Source organism: Corythoichthys intestinalis, chromosome 1, assembly GCF_030265065.1.
Source record: "Corythoichthys intestinalis isolate RoL2023-P3 chromosome 1, ASM3026506v1, whole genome shotgun sequence".
Classification (NCBI taxonomy): domain Eukaryota; kingdom Metazoa; phylum Chordata; class Actinopteri; order Syngnathiformes; family Syngnathidae; genus Corythoichthys; species Corythoichthys intestinalis.
In genome coordinates this window covers 48,456,594-48,480,211 of record NC_080395.1, presented here as the reverse complement: position 1 = coordinate 48,480,211, position 23,618 = coordinate 48,456,594, and the positions used below count along the sequence as shown (strand labels likewise).

Sequence of the window (23,618 nt, the reverse complement as noted above, 5' to 3'; positions counted from 1 at the left end):
TAAATGACATTTCACTTAGATGGGCACATTTCCAGTTGACAAGAGTAAATCAGTCATAAACCTGGTTACAGAAGCAATCAAACTCTTAAGTCAAGTACCATTGTACTATATGGTTTTACTCCACTATGATTAAACAAGTAATTGCTCTAACACCCCCACAATATATTCAATGTCCATAATGTAATAATAAGTAACACAATATGTAATGGTATGAAATGAAGGGCAGGTGGACACATTTGAGGAACAGTCAGGAACCCTTTAAGGGTATGAATGCAAAATGTGTTAGAAAAGGGTAGGCAAGGACAATCGACCTCCATCTCAAGACACAAAGACACAATTGTGACTTCTTGCATGCATTTTTGCTCAGGAGGCACAATGTGTCAGACATCTGTGCCATCCTCAACAATTGTGCGTTGTACAAACCAATGCCTGCTCAATTTCAGACGTGAGCTATTTTTGGAATGGAAATCTACTCGTTAAAGCTGCATACAAATTTCTAAGTGAGTCACTTACTCTCTGAAACGTCTACTGTGGATTATTGTAATTGCGTTTGAAGCCATGGGACTCCCAATGCCTGAACTTGAAGGAGAGCCCTGGGATACAGGCGTGATGCTGTATGGAGAGTTCTGACTGGCTGGAGAGAGGGACGCATCACTGGGCACACTCAGACCATTTTCTGTGACAAAAACAAGCAAGAATTATTAACTCATTTTCCTAAACATACGTAAACAACAACCACTAATAGACATATCTAATTTAGGCCACCTTCTTGAGATGCAGGCTCCTGGGAAAGATCTTCGGTAAAATGTAAACAATCACCCTCATGCTCGTCATGGGCTGATGACTCTTGATCCATGCTTGCTTTACCTTTTTTTCCTTCTCTTTCTTTAAGAATAATCTAAGAAAACAGAGGAAATGCTAAACTAAATGATAAATGACAAAAGATGATTTTTCAAATTCAGCCTTCAATTCTTTCATTCCAATATTTAACTCACTCACTGCCATTGACAATGATATGTAACGATCACTTCTGTGATCCTCTTTGTTCCTTTGGACCTCCACCACACGGTGGCGCCTCTTTATGTTGTATGTTTACTTTCTTCTTCAGTTGCTACCTACTTTTTGGGGAGTCAAGTCTGATCATGTGTACATGGTCCGTTGTACTCCCGAGTGACGAGTGGTTGAGCTGGATTTATTTATTTTTGTCTATTAAAAGTGCATAAGTGGACGTCTGCTCCCTTTTTTTACCTTTTATGCACTCATCCTGCCCTGCCACGCGTGACAAAGATCCATGCTTGCTTTACCTTTTTTTCCCTTCTCTTTCTTTAAGAATAATCTAAGAAAACAGAGGAAATGCTAAACTAAATGATAAATGACAAAAGATGATTTTTCAAATTCAGCCTTCAATTCTTTCATTCCAATATTTAAGTCACTCACTGCCATTGACAATGATATACATCAAATCCATTTTAAATGGGGTCGTCAGTAGAGCTGGGAATCTTTGGCGACCTAACGATTCGATTACGATTAAGAGGCTCGGATTCGATTATAAAACGATTACTGATGCACCCCCTCCTTTTTTTTTTTTTTTTTTTTAAATGTTTTGTACATTAGTTCCAAAATTGTTCAAAAATCCTCTCAGGCTAAACCAAACTACTATTTCGGTATCAACTTAACATATAACAGCAAACAAATATACAAAAATAACAGTAAATAAAAAACTCCAGTCCCCATTCTGTATGAGCAGCTTTAAACTACAATCAATTAATTTAATATTGTGAATCAACTGTTACAGTTGTTAAAATTGCTCCCATTATTCCACAATTTCCCTTCTGTCTACTTTTGTCAAAGTTTTAAAACTTTTTCATCATTTAAAGATAGATTCAAGACAAGATTCTACCGATTTAGGAGTATTTTAGATAAAAAGTTAATTAGGTTCGCTACAACAGAGCCTTCTAGAGAGGTCTACTGCTTTTAGATGGCGACCGTTTACTTACGCCGGAAAGTCTGTCATTTCGCATCTCTGTTCAATAATACATGTTATAACACCGACGTCGTCTGTCATTTTGCATTTAGTTCTACATATATATGATATCTACCGTAGCCGTATGTTTGTAGCAACTAGCAACTGGGCGTTGTTTGTAGCGGCTGTCAGCCGCAGTCAGGTATGATTTTTTTATCTAGCGGCATGAGTTGAACATGATGTTTACTCTCGGTTCGTTCCTCATTGCGTCCCAAAGACCGCGCTGACTGTGTTTTACTTCCGCTTTACCTGGTATAATTCAATAATCAGAGATTTGGATATTTGTGAATCGTTCTCGAATCTTCCACGGCCGAATAGCGAATAATCTAAGAATCGGAAATTTCGCACGCCTCTAGTCGTTAGCATTGAAAGACCATGTTTTAGTGCCATTGAAGAGGACAGACGCCAGATCCATTTCGACTGGGACGACTGGCTGTGAATGCTCATGTTTTGAACAATTGCTCCCAGCCCCTCCTAGTCGTAATGGACTTGAAATCTACTGCCATCAGTGGCAGCCAATGAGTTATTTTATTAAATGACATTAAAGCCGTTAGAACAGTACGAACGTTGTTGATCGGTTTACTTAGTTTGGGTGTTATAGGTGGTAATATGCCAAGTTACTGTGTGGTCAATGTAAAAACTGTTCATTTTTAGAGCAATTCCGGCTCTGGCAGCAAGTATGTTAAAAGAGACGCCTCAATGGAAAATATTGCCTCTTGTAAAGAAAATTTTCAGGATACGAAAGGCAAAAACACAGTAAGAGCTGCTACTCGCAGCTCCCAGCGTTTACTGAACATAACATACTTATAGCTGCTCTGCCATTGTCCATTGCCTTGCATCTTCCTACCATACAATTGGCTAAGTGGGACCTCTACTGTACGTGTGTATCCCAGCGTCCTCTTGATTAGCCCTTTGTGTTCCGACAGCTTTACGTGAGTGTATTCACTTATATTCTTGACTTTTATTTTGTGTTTTTAACATTATGCAGAACTCTCATTTTATTTATTCACTTATATTCTTGACTTTTATTTTGTGTTTCTTACATTATGCAGAACTCTCATTTTATGTTTAATGTGCAATAATCTAATTGTAACATGTATTTGTTACATGTTTTGATGCATTTTTATGCTTTATAAAAGATTCATGTCTGAATTTTGGGGGGCTTGGAATGGATTAGGGCATTAACATGGAAAATGCGTCTCTACTTACGGAATTTTTAGTTTCCGAAACTACTTCCAGAATCAATTCATTTCGTAAATACAGGTACCACTGTAATTTGTATCAACTACTGACCTTCTTAAGAGCTGTAGGCCGCTTGACTTTGGGGATCTCCCGTTCCTTCCCTCGCTTCATCCGGGGCGGAGTCGAATCCAGAGAGTTAGGGGGGCCCATTTGTGGTTGAGGGTTACCTTTCAACATGGCGGCCAAGTTGGTTGAAGCTGAATTGTATAACGGAGTGGTTGTTCCCACTAACCAGAAATAAAATTAGTGGACATGTAAAATTCAAGAATTCCAAGATGCGAGATATTTGGCCCCTAGAGTGCAATTCAAAATGTTACCTGTAAAAGCCAGTGGCTTTGTATTTGTGATTTGTTTGGCCTTCAATGCCTGCTGCTGTTTAGCTAATGCTGCCAGCATGTCTCCTAAATCCAACGGAACAGAGGTTTTGCTCTTTTTGCCTGCTGCCTTAATTAGGGCTTCCTTTTTGGAGAGAAATAAAAGACAGAAGTTGAACAGTTGAACCCATCTTAACACTAAATATTGAGATATTAACACAATACCTGTAATTTCTGCTGTTCCATGCTAATCTCCGAATATTCCTGAGCAGTGGCCTTGGCAGCAGCCAGGGCTTTCTTTCGATGGCTCTTTGCCCTCTTGGGAACAGATGTGGTAATGCGGATTGGGGTCTGCACAATGCTGATGGGTGAGTCTTCTGCTATGTTTTCTATCTGCGAGAAGCAAGAAAATGCAACTTTAAGCAGAAGTGTTCCGCTCCTTTCCACTTAGTGTGAGGCTATATAAACCAGATAAGAAATGGCATTACTGGTAGTGGGACTGACAACAGCCTACAACTTTAAACGTGACATACCAGATTTCTAGGTAGTTTTGGCTGCGCTTGCGTCTGTGTGGGAGTGGCTTCTGCTTTCGCGCAGCGTTGGACACCATGTCCAGTGGCTAAATCTGGAAACTCATCTTCATCCTTATAATGTATATAATAATGTGTAAAATATTCACTAGAGTAACAAACAAATGAGCTGAAAAGCGAAAAGCTACTTGAACAAGGTTATTCATTTTTCCTACTTCAAAGTAAAGGGGCTCTGGAGTGATCTCATCACGTGCGACCAGTGCTGACTGCTGTCTTTGTTCTGAGTGATTTGGAAGACCACGCCCTGGAAGGACACCATGGAAATCCTACCATAGGGAAAAAATATATATATATATTTTTTTTTTTTTTAAAAAGAGAGAAACAAGTTTTCTTGAAATTCATTTCTGAACTCTGTGACCTTTGACCTAATTACCCGAAATGCAGTCAAGTTTTTTTCATTTGACAAAAAATCCCTGCAAGCTTGATAATTACCCTTTATTATTTCTTGATTATCTCGAACACATATTTCCGACCTATGACCTTTGACCTTGTTATCCTAAAATTTATAAACCTCTTCCATTTCATATTATAAACATATCCTACAAGATTGATAGTCCTGATAGTCCCTTTATTTGTTCTTAAGATATCTTCAACACTAATAGACATACAGAAGATAATACATAAATTCTGCCTTTTGTACAAGTACCATAGGTTACCTACTGGCAGAGGTAAAAGAATGCATATGGCTAATGTGTGCTTTTCTTTTTGTTTTGTTTTGTTTTGTTTTTTCTTTACATGAGAAACGATGGGATGAGATGCACCTTTCAATCACTTTCCTCCTTAACCAGATTAATTTCAAACTGGAGTAAATTTTTTGGGGCATATTTCTCGAGGAAATAACAGTTTGACCATCCAAATGTACATAATCTGTGATTTTGTCAATGCAAGCAAGCAACTTCAGTGAACTTTACTGTACCTGTGAGAAGTTTTTCTGTTCAGGGTTCTTCCTGTGGTCCGTTTTGTAGAAATGGCCGTTCTTGTCCCCCCAGGGCTTCTGTGTTGCCTGTGAAGTTACATTTACCCATGTACCTGCTAGCAGAGACAAAGAACAACAATTGGGCCATGAGAACAGCCTGGTATGGTGTGTGGTTTGGAAAGGGTCCAACCCTTGTTGAAAAGCTTCAAATTTACCTGTCATTACACCAGTCTCAACTCCCTAGAGAAAATTAAAAAAAGATAATTAAGAAGTGCTGTGGATAGTATATAATTAAAATATGCTTCAAAAATTACAACAAATTATGAAAGCGTCGTCAAAACATCATAATCATGATTAAAGAAAAAAAAAAAAAAAGAATCAACTATTAAACATACGGTGGATGGCACTGACGTCTCTGCAGTTCGATGTGGTACTCCTGTTGCTTGTTTGTGTTTGGGGCTGCAGTATCCACTGTCACTGTCTATATCCGCTTCGCTAGTACCCTGATCACTGTAGCTTTCAACTGCATTGGATGCCTGTTGCCTCTTTGTTCGGTTCTTCCATGGCAGTGGACTTGCAGTCTCTACGAAACCCCGGCCTGACACCTCACCTGGGAAATCTGATGCGGTATCACAAGTACAGAAAAATGCAGTTACTATCAGACAAGGTTACAAATAGATATTATAATAAACGAACTTTATAAGATGATCGCCCTGCATTAACTGCAAAGCTACCATCAATTATTTGAAGGGACTAAAATAGTACCAGTCAAAATTGTACTAAAAAACAAATAGATTCCCACGACAACCCACCTAACATTTCAATCGTGTTAATATGTTGCACTACCAAGGCATATAAATCAGTCCTTTACTTTCTTTAAACCACAATACAAGTAACACCTTGCTTGCGCAAGGTAAATAACCCAACTGGAATCTCAACATTCCATTTCTGTTTATAAACCTAGCATTTGTAGCCTCCTTTTAGCCTCTATTAGCCTCCTTACTTAGTTGTCAGACTCATGTTGAAAAAGGTTTTAGTACTCTTGATAACAACTAGCCAGCTGAATTAGGTGAGTCTAAATAACACACAACGGTTGGTAACAAGAAACTGACCTGTTTATTCAGTGACAAACACAAAACATAAATAAACAGAAATGGCATAGCCACTCAGTAAAACGTGCAAATAATATTGTAAACTGTCTTAAAAAACCAAAACACACAAACAACCTCAGTGGAAAATCCCACAAACCCCCAAGCTATTAGATGCTTTTAATGCTTCGTGCATTAGTTACAAAAATTGTATAAAAAGCCTCTCAGGATTAAATAAACAACTATTTCAGTATCAAGTTAACATTTTAAAACAGTAAATAAAATACTCAAGTCCCCATTCTGTATCAGCAGCTTTAAACTACATTCAATTCATTTAATTTTGCGAATCAACTGTTAAAGTTGTTAAAATTGCTCCCGTTATTTCATAATTTCCCTTCTGTCTACTTTCGACATGTGAAAGTTTCAAAACTGTTTTGAAGACAGATTCAAGTCATGATTTTGCCGATTTAGGAGTATTTTAGATAAATAGTTAATTAGATTCGCTTGGAAGGTTCACAACAGCCTACTAGGGAAGTCTCCTGCTTTAAGATGGCGGCTGTTTACTAATGCAACTAGTTTTCAATACTTCAATGTTGCTAACGCCGTCAAGTCTGTCATTTTGCATCTAGTTCTATATACATATGATATCTATAATCTACAGTAAAACGATGTTGACGTAGTTTGTAGCAGCAGTCAGGTATTCTTGTGTTTTTTATCCAGCTGCATGAGTTGAGCTAAAGTCGTGAGTTGAGCATTGGCATTACCCGGGTCTATGACAAGCATGATGTTTACTCTCGGGATGCAATGCGGTCCGTTTCTCATTGCGTCCCGAAGACCGCGCTGTGTTTAGTTCCGCTTTACTTGACATATTTCAATAATCGGAATTTGGATGATTGTGAATCGTTCTCGAATCGCTCAAGGATGTAATGACGGCTGGGCATGTTGTACCGTGGTTCTAAGTGTTGGATGGTGCGTCTTTACTCACGAGAGATAATGGCTCGTCATCCAGAATGAATTCTTCGGCAATGACTCTTGTTATTCCCTGGGCTTTGGGACTGTCGAGTGCCAGTTTGTCATGCATAGCAAAAGTTTCTGCCAGTGTTAGTTGCGTAGAACCATTCTTTTTGTCTTCGGTTTTCTTAACATACTTCTTATATTGTTTGTGGTGGTATTTCGCTAAATGCTTGCTTAGGTTGGTTGTATTAAAACCTCTTACAGCTTTACCACCACGCTTGACTTTATTGTGGCATATGTTGCACTCTGCCTCTTCGTCTTTGTTGTCCTTTAAGGTGAAATGATCCCACACAGCTGACATTTTTACCGATAAAGTCTCTCGGTAAATTGGGAGACGGTAATGTAAATGTAGTGTGTTGAAGGTGTGCTGTAAAATGCGGACAGGACTTTTAAAAAAAAAAACTGGATCGGAAGTCTGGATCGAAATTTTTCCGTGTTGGCCGATCCGATACCGATGCGCATTATTTTGCCCATATCGGCGTCCGATTCGATCCAAATATCACATCTGTAGTGTACCTAACTTCCTCACGAAAACGAAAGTAACATGCTTATGGTCAAAGACTTTTTTTGGAAAACAATGCAGCTAAAACCAAGCTTGAATGTTTGATCTTATGCTTTTTCCTTCTTTTTAACCATTTGTATACATTTTTAACATCCTTCAAGCACTGCCGGACACTGCCTACCCGTCTGCTGAGCTGCGTCCACCAGTACTTTCTTACTCCAGCTATCATGGACCGTGGGGCACAGTTCCTTTTGCATGGCCGGACTTCTGATTGGAGGCCGACGGCCCCTCGGTGGCTGGCAAACACCTAACTGTTGCTGGTTTTCACAATAGGGGAAGACATTTTTCTGTCATAATCATATTCAACATGTAAGAAAATACAGTGGTAACTAGACTTATAAATTCAATTCATTTTGTGTCCATCCTCAAATTTCAATTACTGTAGTTTTGCTCGGTTAGAAAAGCCAACATTGAACGTGCCTTTAAGGGAAGTCTTTTAATTAGCTATTTTGGCCTAAGTGGCATTTGTTGGGTTTTGTAAATTCGCATTTTACTCAATATCCATGTAACCCGAGTCTGATCTGTGCCGCCCCGTTGGCTCGAGCTTTATTGGCGCAGTGGTTACCGAACTTGCCTGCCGACTAGAATTCGTCGCGGCGCGCGGGTTCGCGTCCCAGCCTAGTCAGAGGTGGGAGCGGAACGCGGGGCGGCACAGATCAGACTCGGGTTACATCCAAATGAACATTTCTTCATCTCAAAATTGGAGCACTCCAATTGTAAATTAGATAATCACTGTATGAGAGTAGACCCTTTTTACCTTTGGGAGATTAGATCGGACCATTCCTCTCCCTCTTTGATTGGCCATGCTGTACGCCGGCCCATGAGGCAGAAGCCTTTCGCTAACATCTGCCGAAACCTGGTTGACAACTCCGGGCTGCACTGGGCCTGCATACGTGGCAGGAAATGGCTGATAGAAGCCCATTACAGGAGGGCACGGAGCAGGCATAATCTGGTAGTAGGTATAGTCATTGGACACAGGTGGCTGAGGGGAGGACATGATTGGGTAGGCCAGGTAGGGACCACCGGGGCCAGGGTTAGGCTGCTGCCAGCGCAGCTCCCCTGCATTGTACATTTGATGCTGCCTGTAAAGAACAAAAGAATGATTAATATTCCTATAACATAAGTGCATTTAGAAATAGAAATCCTTTAAAAAGCACTTCTAACTACCAAGCTAACTTTGCTTAGAGCACATGTCAAAGGTCCCATTGCTCCCAGAAGTACAACAACCGTTATTCACAGGAAAAGTCCCCAATTTTTTCCCAGGTCAAAGCAATTGACAGTATTTCTAGTGGAATTTTTTAAAATTGTTTTTGTTATATACATTTATACAGTAATTAACTCCAATACAGTAATTAACTCCAATTCCTTTTTGAATATGTACATTATGTATTTCAATCATTTTCATTTTATGTTGGAAAATGTGTTTTTGTTCATTTTTTTTATATTCTCATACATGTTTGAAATCATTCATTCGTTCGTTGTAATTTTATTTTGTCTGATTCACTGTTTTTAGTGGCAGTCCTTCGAATACAGTATATCATGAGAGGGAACAGTACAGGTTTTTTTTTTTTCAACCTACCCAGTGCTCGCTTGTTGTTTTGTTGTAAAGTAAAAAAAATAGGGGGTGGCTTGAAAATTCAGAAATTAGTATATGCAACTTGTCTCTTGTAAAATCTCTGTTTTGTACTGTTATAGTGAGCAGTGCGTGTCAGCGGGGACGCAAAAAAACTTCGAGGAATACGATTTAATTGATCAAAGAAATAAATTGATAGCCCAGCTCAATATATACAGTTACAGTACATTTCTATCAAGATCCGATCATCAGATGAATTGAAAATATTTAACAACAACCAAAGTCCTGACAAGATATGATTTTGTGACGAGAAGTAAAGATCCCTTATCGAGCTGTATATGTACCACAACAAGGTATATGATGTTCATTTGGTGTGCTGTTCATGATACAGAAACGTTGGCATTTGACATCCAACCCAATATAGCGGCCATTTCCTTGCATTCAAATAGCAGGGAAGGGGAAACAAGGAAGCGGATGTGTGCAGGAAACAGAAGATCACTATATCAACATAGAGAGAAGTCGATGGGAACTACTTATGGACCAATGTCCACTTTGTTAATCCATTCTTAATTATGCAATCTTCAATAAACCAATGTAACATAGCACATTATTAACATAAAGCAGTCGGATCCAACTTGTTTCATGGCTGAGTATTGGTTGCCTCCAGAGGTTTGTGAAACCACATACAATATAATGAAAAAGAAAAAAAATTACTTCAAACAAATATATTACTTTGCAAGAATAACCCAAGAGAACAAATTGATCGCAGTTTTGGACTGCAAAGTGCACCAGAATATATACCACTGCCAAAGAGTTTTTTAAGAAAATTATATTTTATTTTGTCCAAATTGTATTTAAGGATTACACCAATGATATGATACTCATTAGCATATAAAAATCCATAAACAGGCCACATTGGTCTTTATTTAGTAACATGGTGTGAAAGTTACTTAAAGTTTTTAACTGGTGATTCTATTTGCGTAATTGTCTGTGACAAACCAAATTTTTTGGGTGAAAGCAGAGTTTATTTTGCTTTACCAGACCCGAAGTAACTACCTTTAGACCAGAATAAATAAATGTTTTTGCCTACATGAAAGTGATCTTTAAAAAATATTAGGGCTGTCAAAATTAACGCGTTAAAGGGCAGTACCGGAAATTATTTTTTTTAATTAATTAATTACTTTTTTTAATTAATTACGTTAAAATAGTTAACGCACTTAACGCATGCGCGGAACGACCCACTCAAGCATTTCCGCGAACAGACTACAATGGCGCCGTTTGAATTATATTGAGAGCTAAAGGCAGAGACAAGCAAGTGGAGTGGATGCAGGTGTTACCGGCATCCCCAAGGGGCCGCTGTTATTTTCAATGTGACCGATATTGTCAGAATGAGCAGTGAGGAAAAGAGTGGTCGAGCGAGAGAGGAAGCGAGAGAGTCGAGAAAGTGCGCAGTTAGCGCAGGCTCAAGTGCTGCTCCCCCCACATGCTTTTGTTTTGTAAATAAAAGTACCCACAAAAAGCCATCCAACGCCTCTTGGTGTTTGTATGCACACCATCGCCAAGGAGGAAATCAGACGAACCGAGCCAACCGACGACAACGAGCCAACATGAATCGCCGGTTCACTCCTCACTACGGTGAGGAGTTGAAAGCACCGCCAATTACCAAGACGGGCGAATTGGTAACACAGGCATTCATTGGAGCCGCGCTATTTATTGGTATAAGCTGTGGCATTACTATTACAATAATAAAACAATTGTGGTGAGCGGCGTGGGGAAGAATGACTGGATCTTTTTCTTAACACCATGTATTATACACAACGCAGAGAAGATATACGATTTGCAGCCACCACTGTAACTCATGGTTGCCCAAATTACCATCATGCATTTGGGCAGTTAGGAACATTTAAGTCGCCACGTCACTAGATAGCAATATTTAGTCACAATATACAAACTATCAAAATTACTACAATTTGTACTCACATTATCCTTTTAAGAATTACAATTCTTTCTATCCGTGGATCCCTTTCATTATTCAATTGAAGGAATGTTTATAATGTTAATGCCATCTTGTGGATTTGTTGTAATAAACAAATACAGTACTTATGTACAGTATGTTGAATGTATACATCCGTCTTGTCTTATCTTTCCATTCCAACAATAATTTACAGAAAAATATGGCTTATTTTGGAGATGGGCTGAATTGCGATTAATTACGATTAATTAATTTTTAAGCTGTGATTAACTCGATTAAAAATATTAATCGTTTGATAGCCCTAAAAAATATAAATTCCTTGCATTGTTTAGTGAAGGTCTAATATTTTTCTGTTACTTGTTTTTATTTAATTCATTTTGTTATGATTTACTTTATATGCTAAATATAATGTGAGTGTGAATAACTTTTAGAGGATGCATATTTTAAAGAACCAGTAATGTTAACTGGAGAATTTTTAAAAATTGAGTTCTGTAATTTTCCGACTAAAAGGCGCACCTGACTATAAGCCGCCATCCACCAAATTTGACATTAAAAACGGCATTTTCACCGGACCATAAGCCATATCTGTCCTCACTAAATTATGGGATATTTACACCACAAAATATTAACTGGTAACACTTTATTTGACAGCGGTGTCATAAGACTGTCATAAGACCGTCATAATGCACAAAACGGGGTTCTCCCAATCCGATAAATGTACAAGCTGCAACGAAGATACTTCAGATACATACTTTCATGCTCTTTGGCAATGTAAACCAATACAAGATTTCTGGGCACAGGTAACGAAGAAACTCTCTTTCCTATTGAACTGCAGGATTCCATTGTCTCCAACTCTTTGTCTGCTTGGCGATCTGAATACAGTGAATATCTCTATCCATCAAACCCGTCCACTACTAGCAAGTCTAACGATAGCCAAAAAAACAATATTGTTGAATTGGAAAAACAAACAAAACATTAGCATTAACCAATGGCTAAATCTAATCATTGAATATATAACATTAGAGAAAATATCTGCCAAACAGACAAATAAAATGGACAAATACGAACAACAGTGGGAAACGGTCGCAAGAATGATGAACATAGAATAAGGATTCTCTCTCACCTGCGAAGGAATGCCACAAAAATAATAAAAATGTATACATAAATTGATGTATGCGGGGTGTCCAGGGAAGTTGTATGCATCCTTCTGCAGCTGGAAACTGGACATGTTTAAATCCGAACTGTTTTATACACTCCCAACAGCATGTAATAAATAATTTTTCTTCCTTCACAGTTTAGTCGGTCAATGGGCTTATTTTACATAGATAATTTGGTTTCCAGCTACTGGGGAACATATGCAACTTTTTTTGGAACACCCTATATATAACTTATCAGACTTGGAACAATTAAGGAACTATGCGTAAATAATACACTTCACTGGTCCTTGGCATACATCTAATGGTGTTTAAAAAACCTCTTCTTCTGTCAGCTTTACAGGTGGAGTTTGTTGGCGTCCTGCCCTGGGCCGTCCCACCGCCGGTCTTGGCCCCCGGGATTTTCGGCCGGGGCTTGTCTGGTTGCGTCTGGCTGTGCGGGGGGTCCCGTCGGGCGCGCGCTGGTGTCGTGGGCGGGTGGGGGGGCCGCGCGGGTGCCGGTCCGGGGCCGCGGCCCTTCCCCGGCCGGCCGGGGTGGGGTGGAGTTGGGGTGGGGGCCGGGGGGTGTATGCGGCAGCCATGGCTCCCTCCCAGGTCCGCCCGGCCGGAGCCGCGTCTCCCTGTACCGGGTGCCGGGGAGGTGCCCTCTGGTGCCATACCGCGCGCCCCTCTTGGCCCGGGGGTGGGTTGTGGGGGGTGCGCTTCCCTCCCATTGGTCTGTTTCCGGCCCTGTCCGCCTCCCTGGGCCGCGGCGGCCGCCGCTGCTGGCGGGGTCGTTGGCGGGGCCTCTTGGGGTCCGCGGGGCCTAGGGTGAGGCTTGCTGTCCCTTGCCAGTGGGGTGGACGCCCCCTGGTCGCCGGCGCTTGGTGTGGCGCCTGCTCGGGGTGCGGGGTGGGTGCTCGGTGGGTGGGAGGGGGGTGGGCGGTCGCGGAGGCGCCGTGGGTGGTCTGGGGCGGGGATTGATCGGGGCCCTGACGCTTCTTCCGCCCTGGGGCCGGTGGTTCTGGTGGACGGGGCCACGCCCGCGGGAGCCTGCCTCTTAACTCACGCACTTCTCACTTCGGCACTGCAAATATTTTTCACCCTGGCACTTACATGCTCATACATTTCTCCGGGGAGACTTGGGACGGGGCTTTACAGTCCCAGCCCGACTCCCCCCTGTTTTTAATGCACCACACACCAAGGTTGTGGGATGGTTGGGACCTGTTGGGGGGGGGGGGGCTCACGGCTGCCTCCTCACCACAGGCCCCGCCATCCCTGCACCTTTTTTAAATGCACCACACACATCATACTCCACAGGAGAGCTCCGGCAAAGGGCGGTGGGACGGGCGGCTGGGCAGAAACTCCATGCTGCGGTCCCACTGCCCCAAGCCAAGCTCTCCTATTTTAATGCATACATTGCACTACCCTTCCCTCACACCCCCATCACGGTGCTGGGTGATGGCTGCCAGTCGGGAACCTGGCAGCCACAGTAATAGGGTGGTAGGTGGGTCCAACACTTTTTCTATATGGCGTGGCTCCCGGGGTGTGGCCTCCCCTCTGCCTCGGCTGCCGGCCGCGGGAGTGGGTTGGGGGGTCGGGTCTCTGATCTTGCATCGCCCCGTGGCAGTTCCTGGGCGTTCTCCTGCCTCCGCCTTCCCCTCTCTTCTCTGGCTGGGCATCCACCCTGCGCTCCGTCGCGGGTCGCTGGCTGGGCGCCGGTGTATCAGCGGGGTGTCGCCTGCACCGGCGGGGGACCCTGCCTTGCCTGGGGCTTGGTGGACCGCTGGGGGTCCCGTGGCGTGCCGTGCTGGTTGGGGGGCTGTGGCTGTGGCTCGTGGCCCGGGTGGGCGGGCGGGGGTGGGTGTAGGCGTGGGGTTGGTGATGCGTCCCCTCCTGCCAACCCTGAAGGCCGGTTGACGGGCGCGCGGGTGGCCCGGGGGACCACCCTGGGTCCCGGGGGGGGAACGATGGCTCCTTTGCTGGGCGGCGGGAGGAGGGATGGGCTGCGCATGGACCCCCCACCCCCCCGGCCGCCCTCCCTCCCCGGGCTGGCTGGATGGGGGCCGTGGCCCTGGGTTGGCGCCCGCGCGGTTTCTCCGCCCGTCTGCGTGGCTGTCGCGCGCCCGGTGGGGCTTGCGTGCTGCTGAATGTGGTAGGGCATGCTCGGGTTGGGGGTTCCGGTGCCGGGATTGGCGATGCGGCGGTGTAGGGTTGGTCGCCAACGGGCTTACACTCATAAGAGATTCACACGATTACTGGGTTCTAGATCACAGAACTGATTTGTGTACACTCTACCCCTTTCAATCACTTAGCTTATAGTCTTGTAGACACCCCCACCCCCATTCTCCTCTTTCACTGGCCAATAGGCCCCCACATGGTGTAAACCGGAAATACATCTCGCTGACGATAGCACCAGCATATTAGTAACTAGTTTAGATGTTCAATGTATTTCTTGTTGTTGTTTGTGTATGTGTTTCTTTTCCTTCTTCTCTTGTATTTCTTTTCTTCTGTCCCCCCCATAATCCCTTCCTGTTCGCTGCTTTGTCATAATAAAAAGGTATTTTGAATGATCACAATGGGAGTATGTCAGACTCTCAATGTGAAACATTAAAACTGTTCAGAATCCGGGCACTTAGACTTCCATTCTCTGTGTCAAACAGCTGAACAGGACAGGTTTAAAAAAAAAAAAAATAATAATAATAATTATGACATGAGACTGTCGTGACCATTAATGAATGCTTATAACAGATGTCATTAAGTGTCATCCGGCAAATTATATCACTTTTGAACAGATGTAAAAGGTCCGAGCTGAACATAAATGGAGTTGGTGACAAAATTTGCCGGATGACACTTAATGACATCTGTCATAAGCATTTATTAATGCCCATGACATTGTCATATCATAATTATGACGGTCTTATGACGGTCTTATAACGCCACTGTCAAATAAAGTGTTACCTATTAAACCAAATAAATCAACAAATAAGCCACACTAGACTATAAACCACAGGATTCAAAATGGGGGAAAATGTAGTGGCGGTCCGAAAATTACGTTAGTTTTCTGTTCCATGTAATAAATTAAATTTCCATTTAAAAACTTCCTTTATATTTATTTGGGTTATCTTTGATACTTACATTTGATGTAAAAAATGAAATGAGGGAAACTTGCAAAAAGAATTTGAAATGAGTTTATTAGTCCAACATAGAGGCATTGAATATCAGTATCTATTACAGCTCAAATTTATTGTTTAAACATAATTATTCCATGTCGAAAAGCAAAAATAACAGACAAGTGTTTTAAGAAATCTGCACCTTCGCTTTTGTTTTCTACCACAAATATGGGGGAACAAAATTAAATGTTCATTCAGCACATATCTCAAAAAGTGAAGAGACGCTTTGATCATCGAAGCTAGCCACTTTCACAACATCTGACAAAACGGGTTCAGTCAGAGAAGCGCTGACATGACGTTCCATTCTTTGTTAATTAGATGTGCAGTGTGCCTACTGCGGATTCCGCAGGCTTTTGTCAAACAATAATTGGGTTTGACACGCATGAAAGCCAAGATCAAATCATGAGCTTTTTGTACAGTAGACTCAAGGAATTAATCACTGCGTTATTGTAAAATTTGAAATATCCCTAACAGACATTCCATCACAACACAGGTACCTTAGGAGGAAGAGTGGGATTCCTTTTTGGTCACTTATTTAACTGTTTTAACACACATACCTAAGGGTGAACAAAGTTGGACAAAAAAAAACTTTTAAACTATTTTCTCTTTCAAGACAAAGAGGACAACAGGCATAGTCAGATATCTGCTCACAAACTGGTGCACAGGCAGAACAATGATGGGAGGGAAAAAGTGCAGCAAACACAGAGCAGCTCCTTGGCATATTTTGATTCTTGCATTCAAAACAATTTCAATCAAAAGCAGCTGCAGAAATCATCATAGAGCAACAGTGCTACCTTGTAATCATTTCCACTGACAGTACCTGTTTGGTTGGTTCTCCTGGACAAAAGGGTAGCAGGTGATGAGATAGCTCGGTATAGGAGTAGTTTCCACCCCTCCATTGCCTCCTCCTCCACCTCCACCTCCCGGCTCTCCAGACAGACTCATGCTGACCAGGGTTCCTTCGAGACCTTTCTTCTGCGGGATGAACGGTTCCACTTCGGCTGAAAGTTTCACATCCTGTAAAAAGACCTTGGAATGTCAGCAAAAGATGCAAATAAATCCTTACAATCCTCTTCCTAAAACAAAGCTAACTGTGAAGGCCTGGTTATTTACATGGATACACAGTATGGGCCGCGATTCATGAAAAATATTGTCATGACTTATTGGGAATTTTAAGTACATGACAAGCTATAGTATATCTTTGTTCTATGAAGCCCCATGCCACTAATTTTTTTGTCTTTTTTTACTATTACTGATGTACATAAACAATGCATCCAGTAAACTACTGCTGTTGAGGTTTCCAAGAGCTTTCCACTTAACTTAGCTGTGTCCTTGTCAAATGTCAAAATATAATTGACAGTTTTACTATTATTATTCTTTATTTAACCACTTTAAGGACATTGGAAACATGTTCTCATTTGCAACTTATTTATTGGATCGATGTATTAAAAAGTCAAAACTATTTTTAAGACATGATCTAGTTGGTCTTTGAGGGTGAGTAAGTTCAGAGGACAAAGAAGCTTCCTAATCTCTCTCTAACAGTGCTCGGGATGCCACTTACAGTGAAGTCTGTGCGTCTGACACAGATAGCTATTGTGTCACACATCCATTGGTGGTGGGTGTTCCCCCACCATCATCCCACACTTTTACTTCACAAATCCACAGATGTTGACTTATCTGAATACACATGTAACAAATTAAGCCTGGATATATAATTCAATAAAATAAAACAGCACATTTGACTATCAAAATGTGCAAGAAGTGATTGTCTTTTAGTAACAAAGTAGTTTATAGTGGCACGAGACAGTTCGAGGGTGGGGGAACCTACCGCCTTTCAACATCTTACACAAATGCTCATACCATAAAATATTTGAAAGTTGCATTATATACTTGTATGCATTTAGGAGGCCTTCAACAAATTGTTCCTGTGAGGAGAAAGGCTCTCTTAGCAGGCTGTGACAGGATTAAAACTGAGAGGATAACAGAGACAGTAACACAGGATAATCTAATTATACAGCAAGGAAAAGAACGCTTGCACAATATAGGGAAATTTAAGTAACATGCAGTATAATTTGCCTTCAAACGCTCCAAGATGGTCAAACCTTTGATGGTCACTGCATGTGTCAGTGAGTGCGTGAAGGAGAATAGCTGCAATTGTGGAAGTTGCATTGAGGTCACGGGCAGATGGGCATCTATTGGGGATGGTAGAACCAATGCACATTTAGACAGCTGTCCACTGAAGCCTTTGTTTTGTGAGACTCAAGAATCTTGATTTGTCACTTTTAGAACTGCACATATATGTTTGAACTGACTGTCCTGGGTTGACCGGAGACTACTGAAATCCATTTGCGCATATATATTAATATCATCTTAAAGTTCATTACATAAGAAATTTAGCCAAATGACAATTATCAATAATGGTTTTATTGAGACAGATTGGGCACTACTTGAAACTTGTGAAGTACTGGCACACCGAAAAATAAACGTCTGCAAATTATACATTTTACCTGGATATTGCTGGAGCACGTCCCCTTAAATAAGCAATGTTATTTTGCACTTCGGTCCCTTTTAATAAAATAAAACTAAAAAAAAAAAAAAAAATGTTTTACAGTCCCACTGTGGGAAGGGTGGGGGATCAGCATAACCCCCAATATCACATCAAACCGACAGCTTCTTTTTGTAATGCACATTTCCTGCCCAGGGGCGAACAAAGCTATGTACAGTGCTATTGTTTTAAAAATAATATTACTGCTTGCACACAGTCAACTGATAATTCAAGAGACGTACAGGCTGTACAAACATTCGTACATGAGCTGCTACCGTCACATGGCATCCTCCTTTTCTTCCTCCAACTCTTCAAAAACTTGGATCTACTCCCTTGCGCTCGATCTATCGCTTATATCGCTGTTTGAATCATTGTGTGAAGGGCTTTGTATGGCGGCCGTATGTATGGAGCTGCCATCGCTGTTCCCGGTGTGACGTATCACTTCCGGGTTCGTCCCCTTTCAGGCTCGAACTTCGGAAACGCGATTATCTTGTCAAATATACAACATATAAATTATTTTTTCATGCTTTATTTGTTGGACAATGTTTCATTACTTTAATTGTGACCCTATTTGGCATGTTATGAAATTACTTCACGTTTCTGCTTTAAATGCTATAAAATCCTAACAATTTTTTAACAATGCTCTTAACAAATGGCGCAAACACATGTTCCCACAAAAAATGGCTAAATGTACCTATAAACTAAATTACGAATGCATAAAAAAACATCTCAAACAAAATCTTAGTTTATGTTTGTCTTAACAGGGAGCAGCTGGATTCAACCATGTGAAATGAGTTATATCATATACACTGTTGCCACTAGAGGGCAGTGTATCCACCCAACTCAATAAAACTAAATGCAAACACTTTAAAAACAAACCATACAACACCACTTTATTTAAACAAATACTTGAAGCAGCAAAATTTAATTTAAATCATTTTTCTAATCGAATTACTCAAGTTAATCGATTAATCGTTGCAGCACTAGTACCAATCTAAACAATGATTAACACATTTGTGTCTTTGATTGCCAGATCAAAACTACAAACCTGTCAATCATCGTTAACTTTAAGTATCAAACGCCAGCTGCACTGGTGACCAGGAAAATAAGTTTGGTCGCACTGCTTCAGTTCAGTTTATTCACACATCAAGTGAGTACAGTTCAGTGCATGGTCATACGCAGGAAACTCATATGATAAGATGCGAGAAAAGGACACTCCAAATAAGCTATTTAAAGATTTTAGCAAGGGGGAGCGCGAGACGCTGTACGAGCATGAAGCATAAAAACCTCAAACGCGATCTTTTTCACCTGATTCCGATCTACTGAAAAATGCCGCGATCGGCCCGATTTCCAATCATGAGATCAGATCGGGACATTTCTAATAAATACAATGTGTTCAAGAGAGTCAACGAAAGTCTTCCCAAACAGAGCTAATACAGTTATCTGTTGAAAATTCTTCTTGTTTTAATATCGCAATATATATTGCAATACATCGCAAAGCCCCCAAAAGTCGCAATGTAAGATTTTTTCTCATATCGGTCAGCCCTACCATAAATTAATGTTGGCTGCCATTGACGGCAATAGATGGCCCATCCATTTGGAATGGGATAGGGTGGCAGCAATCAGACGTCAATCGCTGTCAATGGTTCTGAAACATGATCATTCAATGCCAGCTATTCCAGTTCAAATAGATGTGATGTCTATCACTTTTAATGATAGAGAATGACAACTAGATACTTACTAGTCATAAACTGTCCTACTTATGAGCAGTGTTGTTAATAACGGCGTTACAATATAACGGCGTTACTAACGGCGTTATTTTTTTCAGTAATGAGTAATCTAATTAATTACTTTTCTCATTTTGGCAACGCCGTTACCGTTACTGAGGCGGGAAAGGCGTGCGTTACTATGCGTTACTAAGTTGGTTGAATAAAAGAAAGTCTGAGAGAAACGGACTCACGGGACGAGAGCAGAGCAGGAGTGGGGAAGACGCCGTTGCAACCGCGATGCTAGGTGGCTCCAATAATACCTGACTGCAGCCATAGCCGACAAACTACACCCACATGACACGGTAGATATCATATTATAGAACTAGATTCAAATGACAGACACTGCTGCATTGCCAACATGTTTTAAGGACTACATGCGTTTGTAAACACCCGCCATCTTAAAGCAGTAGACCTCTCAGGAAGGCCCTGATGTAGAGATCCTTCCTAGCGAACCTAAGTAATTTTTTTTTTATCTAAAATGCTCCTAAATCGGCAAAATCTTAACTTAAATCTATCTTTAAATGATGAAACAATTTTAAAACTTACACATGTTTAAAGTAGACAGAAGGGAACTAATGCAATAACAGGAGAAATTTTAACAACTTTAACGATTGATTCACAACTTTAAATGACTTCCACACATAGCAAAGGTTACTAGCTAGTTATCGCAATACCCTTGTGTCTAGTTAAGTGGAGGGTAAAGAATTGGGCTAGGGCCAATTGTCCCCCAAACCCTTTAAGCTTCACATCGTGTGACCTGTGGTTTTTTTTTTTGTTTTTTTTTTTGAGGAAAAAAAAAATATCACTAGTTACTTTGCCAAGTAACTAATTACTCTTACATTCAGGTAACTGAGTTACTAACGCAATTACTTTTTGGGAGAAGTAATTTGTAACTGTAATTAATTACTTTTTTAAAGTAAAATTAACAACACTGCATGGCACTAAATGCGTTAGTAGACAGCCGCCATCTTAAAGCAGTAGACTTTTTAGGACGGCTCTGTTGTAGAGAACCTTCCTAGCGAACCTAAGTAACTTTTTATCTAAAATACTTCTAAATCGGCAAAATCTTGACTTGAATCTATCTTTAAATGATGAAACCGTTTTAAAACTTTCATATGTCGATAGTAGAGAGACGGGAACAAATGCAATAATGGGAGCAATTTTAACAACTTTTAACAGTTGATTCAGGGTAAAGGGTAAATTAGGGTAAAGAATTGGGCTCGGGCCAATTGTACCAAAAACCTTCACAAAAAACTTCACATAGTGTGGCCAATGTGTTTTTTTTTTTTTTTTTTTTTTTTGAGGGAAAAAAAAAAAAGTAATTATCACCAATTACTTTGCCAAGTAACTAATTACTCTTACATTTAGGTAATTGAGTTACTAACGCAATTACTTTTTGGGAGAAGTAATTTGTAACTATAATTAATTACTTTTTTTCAGTAAGATTAACAACACTGCTTATGAGTACTGGCTTTGCATTTTTATTTTTATTGGTAATTTTATGTATTAGGAAATATATTTTAGATGCTTACACATCTAAATACAAACAAAAGGTACATTAACGGGTCCCACCACACCTTATTACGTCACGTCAAAACACTGCCACGCCGAATGTCTGCACTCCTCCGACCAACTGGATTGGAATGTCATAAATGTTGACGAACCAGACGTTCTTCTTTGGATTACCTATTACGAACAGCGCCTCACAAAAAGCACTCTCACGCATTCTTGAGAATGGCCGCCTGAGAGTAGATACTGATTCAGTGGCTATCCAATAAGTGAATTGTCGCTCAGCTGTTGCTGATTCCAAACGTCGACCAGTGACAGCTGAGATGTTTTGGCTCATGTAGCTCACTAGCCAAGTTAGCATCAACATTGACGGCGATCATCGCCGCAGGCAATGATGAACGGTATATAACATAATATATCTTCCAGTGGTGATAAGACTATAAAACTTGTGAGACGGATATTAAAATTCAATGTTAATAAATGACTGATAGCGGTTTTCAAGAGAAAATGACTTGCTGTTAGCTTTACTGGTTAGCTCCCACATGGAGAGAATGCTGTTTAAAATGTGTAAGAATGCACACATTAATGAATTAAAGTGCAATACAAATGTATGTACGCGGTGAATCCAGAAGTCAGTTTTGGGCCTCGCCTTGCCAAATTTATAACGCTTCGCCCGCTGCATTACATGATCATGCTTCAATAACACAACTTGCCCTCCTACCCACCGCAAAAAAAGGAGAGCGGGGGAAAAAATCCAGTTATTACAAAAATAAGTTATTACCTTAATGTGGCTCGCATCCATGTCAGTCACCGACGCTGCGAGTGTCCGTCATTGACCCCACAGTGGACGTCAGGATGTGGGCCTTTTTATCTTCTTCATAGTAGGCAATACAAATGACAACAAACCCCGGAGGTTTAGCAAGACGTCCACTCGGTTCTGGCAGCGTGTATGAAGAGGCTCGAGGCGGAGAAGCGACCGCTAGCCGGGCGTTAGCTCCAAGCGTTGGCCGCTGGCTAAACTGCGACTGAAGCAGAGTCAACTCTCCAGTGGAAACAGGAGTCACCTGAGCGGAAGTAGTTGAGATTCACCGAAGCTCCTATTGGCTGGGGAACCAGCGCGACAAATGCAGTCATAGAGGCGCAGGAACACGTCTGCCATTGACGGCGACAGACGTCCAATACATCTTGTGAGGGTTGGCAGTGACTGGTTCCTCCTCATAGTAATTTTCATAGATGACATATTTTTGCATGTGAGTCCGAGTCACCTCATTTTGGGGATATGCCACAACAGAGTCCGGTCCCGATCTGATAAAGAAATGTATTAACCTTTTCAAGTACAGTGGTCACTTAAGTTGAGTTTAATTCTTTATAGGGAAAGTGACTATTTTTGGTTATGGGAGAAAACTTATATATTATATATGTTATAAGTATATAATATATGGCGGAAAACACTCAGGTGACTTGAAGTTCCGCTCTGAGACGACCAATTTGGCCAACTTTCAAAATTGTCCGATATGCATGTGTGATACATCATTGGAAATCTTAAAATCTCAATTTTCTGGGGGAATAAACATTTTGAACATGAGGGCATTTTAAAAAAAACAACAACAAAAAACATGTTTTTTAAACAGCAAAACCCAATCTGGAGGTGAGAGCACACGAGAACAGAATAACAGACGCCATGACTTTAATGAGATATTATCACGTACTGACCTTGTTTTGATCCAAAAATTCCATGGAGCATGTATCACTTAGTGTCAAGACACAGCTGTGAATGGACGCAGCTGGATTTTTGGGGGATTTTATCGGTGAAACATGGTAATATAACAAGGGTCGCGATGCAGAAATCGCAGACTTCAAGGAGTGGTCGAGATTTTCTTTTTCATATATTTACCCTTTAAAACTGTTTTTTTTTCAATTTTTCTTTGTTTGGATTGATTATTTATCATCTAACATATCGGAGAAAATGCGACAGTCACCAAAAAAAAAAAATACAATTAAGTGATAGTTATGAGGTAGATATCCGTGACTTTTTTTACAGACGCCAAATTTTTCATTGTGACGTAATTTGTTTAAAAGTTTAAAATATGTGAGTGAATAATTTTAAAAAGTTTTTTAATAATATTAGACATCAATTAATGATTCTAAGCTAAAAATGACAGACATTTTGAATGAAAAATATAATTACTTACCTT

General features: G+C 40.8%; 1 protein-coding gene across 2 annotated transcripts in view; it reads right to left on the bottom strand.

Moving 5' to 3' along the window:
* The window catches only part of secisbp2l (SECIS binding protein 2-like), a 39,075-nt gene extending 16,584 nt beyond the window's left edge, over positions 1-22,491 (bottom strand). The window contains exons 1-14 of one of the 2 annotated variants that reach the window (XM_057843958.1): positions 22,205-22,491; positions 16,421-16,617; positions 8,507-8,831; positions 7,871-8,006; positions 5,481-5,704; positions 5,301-5,325; positions 5,086-5,198; positions 4,325-4,435; positions 4,113-4,223; positions 3,805-3,972; positions 3,583-3,724; positions 3,317-3,492; positions 766-898; positions 514-676 (exon numbers count right to left, since the gene is read on the bottom strand). In XM_057843958.1, coding sequence (XP_057699941.1) covers positions 514-676; positions 766-898; positions 3,317-3,492; positions 3,583-3,724; positions 3,805-3,972; positions 4,113-4,223; positions 4,325-4,435; positions 5,086-5,198; positions 5,301-5,325; positions 5,481-5,704; positions 7,871-8,006; positions 8,507-8,831; positions 16,421-16,617; positions 22,205-22,225 — 2,045 coding nt within the window. In that variant the 5' untranslated portion in view covers positions 22,226-22,491. Of the gene's footprint in view, positions 1-513; positions 677-765; positions 899-3,316; positions 3,493-3,582; positions 3,725-3,804; positions 3,973-4,112; positions 4,224-4,324; positions 4,436-5,085; positions 5,202-5,300; positions 5,326-5,480; positions 5,705-7,870; positions 8,007-8,506; positions 8,832-16,420; positions 16,618-22,204 lie in introns of both variants that reach the window. The other variant, XM_057843950.1, reaches the window with a different exon arrangement.
* Between the last annotated feature and the right edge of the window lie 1,127 nt (positions 22,492-23,618).